General features: G+C 33.5%; 1 protein-coding gene and 1 long non-coding RNA gene across 4 annotated transcripts in view; one reads left to right on the forward strand and one right to left on the reverse strand.

Moving 5' to 3' along the window:
- LOC106470176 (CD109 antigen-like) overlaps positions 1-4,119 on the forward strand; it is an 82,000-nt gene that overhangs the window by 18,697 nt on the left and 59,184 nt on the right. For all 3 annotated transcript variants that reach the window (XM_022398781.1, XM_022398779.1, XM_022398780.1), the window contains exons 6-7: positions 631-704; positions 1,345-1,384. In XM_022398781.1, coding sequence (XP_022254489.1) covers positions 631-704; positions 1,345-1,384 — 114 coding nt within the window. The remainder of the gene's footprint in view (positions 1-630; positions 705-1,344; positions 1,385-4,119) is intronic.
- Positions 1-4,119, reverse strand: part of LOC111088488 — a 22,346-nt gene that overhangs the window by 11,542 nt on the left and 6,685 nt on the right. The window contains exon 2 of the long non-coding RNA XR_002612997.1: positions 2,441-2,610. This is a non-coding gene — a long non-coding RNA (uncharacterized LOC111088488). The remainder of the gene's footprint in view (positions 1-2,440; positions 2,611-4,119) is intronic.

The raw sequence follows: 4,119 nt of genomic DNA on the forward strand, positions 1-4,119 counted from the left end.
GGGTGATTTTGATAAGTTCAGGTACTATTGTTAGTGATAAGGTATGATTTTAATAAGTCCAGGTACTATTGTTAGTGATAAGGGGTGATTTTGATACGTCCAGGTACTATTGTTAGTGATGAGGGGTGATTTTGATAAGTCCAGGTACTATTGTTAGTGATAAGGTATGATTTTGATAAGTCCAGGTACTATTGTTAGTGATAAGGTATGATTTTGATACGTCCAGGTACTGTGGATAGTGATGAGGGATGATTTTGATTTTGAATTTTCGAAGATAACAAATAATCTAAACGTCATTGAGACTATTATTTGAGATAGGGTTGAATTGGAGCAATGTAGTTGTCTACGTTAGTCAAATATCAACTCGTAATACAACAGAGACAGTTTTAAAATTAATTATACTGTTTCCGCCTTTAGATGAAAAAGAAATCCAAAACAGATTCCGGATCTCAAATCCCTCGAGATTCGGCATAAATTAAGCTCTGCTAATGGCATAGAATGTCTCAGATTATATTAATGTTTTATCTCTTTATGTCCATTTGTTGTCAGTGAATACAGAGATTCTGTTTGCACACAGAGAGTAAATGATATTAGGTTTTAACTCCGTATTTACTAACTTATTTTATTTAGGAGCTGTGAGCTTAGCGTACGAACTGGCGGATCGACCTGTTTACGGAACATGGACCATTCGCGTGGTAGCTCAGGTTGGTTTGAAATGCTTTTCTAATCAGCTATTTATATGCACGAAATAAATAGAGCTTTGTTTCACGCGCTTTATCGTTCAATGTAAATAATCAGTACGCATCTCCTCTTTTTCTTCTTGTATGTATATGTCAAGGATTACGTCTTGTACCATTGATGACATATATATTATTGTCCAAAAACTCACCTATAAAGTGAAAATGCTAGTTTCAACAAAAGAGGAGAACAATCTGATGACATATTTTAATGTTGTTTAAAGAGAATGGAAATAAATTTGTTGATAAACGTTAACATTGTGGATTGGTTAAGAAAATAATATTTGATACATTTCTTTATTTTATGAAGTGTTAACTACAAAAAATATTACTTCCACGTGTATTACTCCAACACAGTGAAGTGTAGTTAAAAGGCTTCATCAAATACATTGTATTGTGATATCTCTATTTTAGATTAATATTTCATGTGCTTCAGAATATGTGACGTAAGAAGTACCGAAACCTCAAATGACAATAAGTTAATCGTGTTCATCCCATACATATAAATATATGACATTTCAATATCAATCAAGTAATGAATACTACGTAACTGTTATGTTTGGATTTTAAATTTATTTCAGTATATCGATTTTGTTTTAATTTTCAGCGACAAGTTGAGGAAAAAACCTTTCTGGTGGAAGAACATTGTAAGTTTATTATTTGAATAATTAATTATCAACATGGAGCTGTAAGTGAAATAATTTTCTTGGGACTCGCAAATTTCTTTTCTAAATATATATATTTACTAAACGATAACAAAATAATGAAGTTAACATATGTATTTTATTTGGTTTTATAGAATACTTTGTGACAACACCAAATCTGTAAAATTCACTGTTAATAAAACACAATGTGGTGTCACAAAATTACCATATTATATACAAGCAAAAGAACCTGTCCCCAGTGGCAGGAAAAGTTTAGCTAATTTAGCACAATTACCTATCTCCAGTGACGAGAAAAGTTTAAGTTAATCTAGCACAAGTACCCGTCCTCAGTGCCGGGAAAAGTTTAAGTTTTTATTCTTTAGGTTTCTTCACATTTTGAACTGTGACTGATAGATAGTGTGGTTAATTCCTAACAATGTATTATAGAATATCCTGCTTGCGAAATACAGTTTGGCATCAACATTATTCGTGTCTCTTCTCCCGTCATTTCAAAAGTAAATGTAGAACGTTGCCTGCGTGCGCAGCTTTTCAAACGGGAGACAGACGAACGTTCAGACAGACTCCACGGTTTGCAATATATATATAGTGTTAGGTGTTTGATTAAGTATATTCTAAGGTGTAATATGTATATTATATTGTATTATCTTACATTTGTGGTATACTCAGGTGGACTGATATAGATCTAAGCTTTAACTGATAGGCCAGCGTAACAAGAGATTTAACAAGATAAGATATTACGGAACGATGCTGAATGTATAATGGCTGAGTTTAAGTTGTCTTCTTCATTTCGACTCTCATTGTATATTGACCTGTTCTTGACTCCGTGAAGAAGCGACAAAAGTAAGCAGTCTACACAGTGTGTTTTAGTATCTTAAGTGTTTGATAAAGATTGTGTTCTAAGTGTACACTTTGTGTTCAGTCCAGTTATTTGTAATTTCTATCTAAAACGAAACCTCGCATTTACCTAGATCGACTACATTACCACGTGACTTGTGATTCTCATTCCAAATTGATTGGGCTGTGATCTCTAGAACTTACCTGTACAACCATTGAAAGACAACGCCGTAATCTTAGACAAGGTGGCATGTAGTAATGTTCAACTCTGGCGGTAAGAGTTTTCACCTAACTTTGAAGTCGACAACGAAGCAAAGGTAACTTGAAACACGATCAACTCAACGGTTTTCCTAACCACGTGTTACGTAAAAAACCTGCACATATTCAGAACACACGATTAATTTAGAATCAAATACAAATAACACGTGGAGAAAGAAACGAGGTGTTTTTCTATACTACGCATTTATGAAGTTTGCTTCATTATTATAATAATTTTATTTGAAAACTATAATGTATCTGCAAGCTCTTTCATTATACAGATTAACTTTTAAGATGACTTCCTCTTAAGAGTGAATAACAAAGAAATTGTTTTGCTGTTGTCTAACACACATATACATATATTGAAAATAATAATTGAGTAATTATAAATTAGTGAATATAACACAAATATTATGAGATTGCACCCTCTGTATCGTAAGAAACTGAACTGCACGAGAACAGTCACGTGTCAATAGTTTACGCTGTGACTTTCTGTTATCCAACTAGTCAGCTTGTGTTAACCAGCATAATGCTTATAAAAGTAAAGGCAGGCATACTATTTTTAGCATAAGTGTTGTGATTCACTTATGATGGTTTCCAGTATAAAAATCCCTCATGAAAAACCTATTGAAGTCAATGCGACAGATTGAAATGTTGATAACAGAAGCATTCGAGGTAGAAGGACCAAACGTTTCAAAAGGGATGTTAAGTAACCCAGAGTATGTTGTTTATGTGATGGATAACAATATTTCCAATGATCTAGTTATAAATACTGGCGTGAATGCTACCCCCAGAATAATAACATGAAGCGGCCTCAGTGTAACTGCTCCAAAACCATAACTTGGGAGAGATAACCAAACCAAAAGATTGAAGTGAATATCAGACTTCAAACAAGGAGATGAGAAAAAGCGGAGGGAAAGTAGTCTTTTATAGATGAATCAAAATTCTAATTGTTTGGAAACAGTTAACACCAGGAGAACGGTATTAAAATCAACGTACGACATCTACAGTGAAGCATACTAGAGAACCAATACAAATATGGTTTACATCTCAGCCAATAGTATTGGAAATCTATACAGAATTGATGGCACCCTGATTGCTGACAGGCACACACAAGCTCTTATCCATCTTGTTATTCCCCTCACAAAAAAATTCTTTTATGCAAAGAATCATTTTCAAACAAGGCAGTGAACCCAAGCATGAAGTAAATTGGATAAACTAATACCCGGAAGTAAAATAGACGGATGGAACATTTACAACCGCGGCCTGGCTAACACAAAGCTTAGATATGAAAATTTTTATGGCTTTATGGACCTGTGTGGAACTGAGAAGAGTTAATGGCAATCAGAAAACTTGCCTGGATTTTGAGGAGTAATACAGATGACTTGGATCAAGATTTCATAATCACAAATTGATAAACATATGGAAGTATAAAAACAAGGTACACCAGTCCAGTTATAGTAAATTCACATAGTATGCATTTTACAGATTATTTGATTTCTTTTGTATTTTCTGTGATAATCTATCACTTCTGAGATAAAGTAACCATTTATTTGGAAATATCCATTGTTGTGACTCCTTTATATTTTCTAGCTGTGGTTTTCCATAATTGTTTCTACATGTTT

Source organism: Limulus polyphemus, unplaced genomic scaffold, assembly GCF_000517525.1.
Source record: "Limulus polyphemus unplaced genomic scaffold, Limulus_polyphemus-2.1.2 Scaffold3860, whole genome shotgun sequence".
NCBI classification, from domain to species: domain Eukaryota; kingdom Metazoa; phylum Arthropoda; class Merostomata; order Xiphosura; family Limulidae; genus Limulus; species Limulus polyphemus.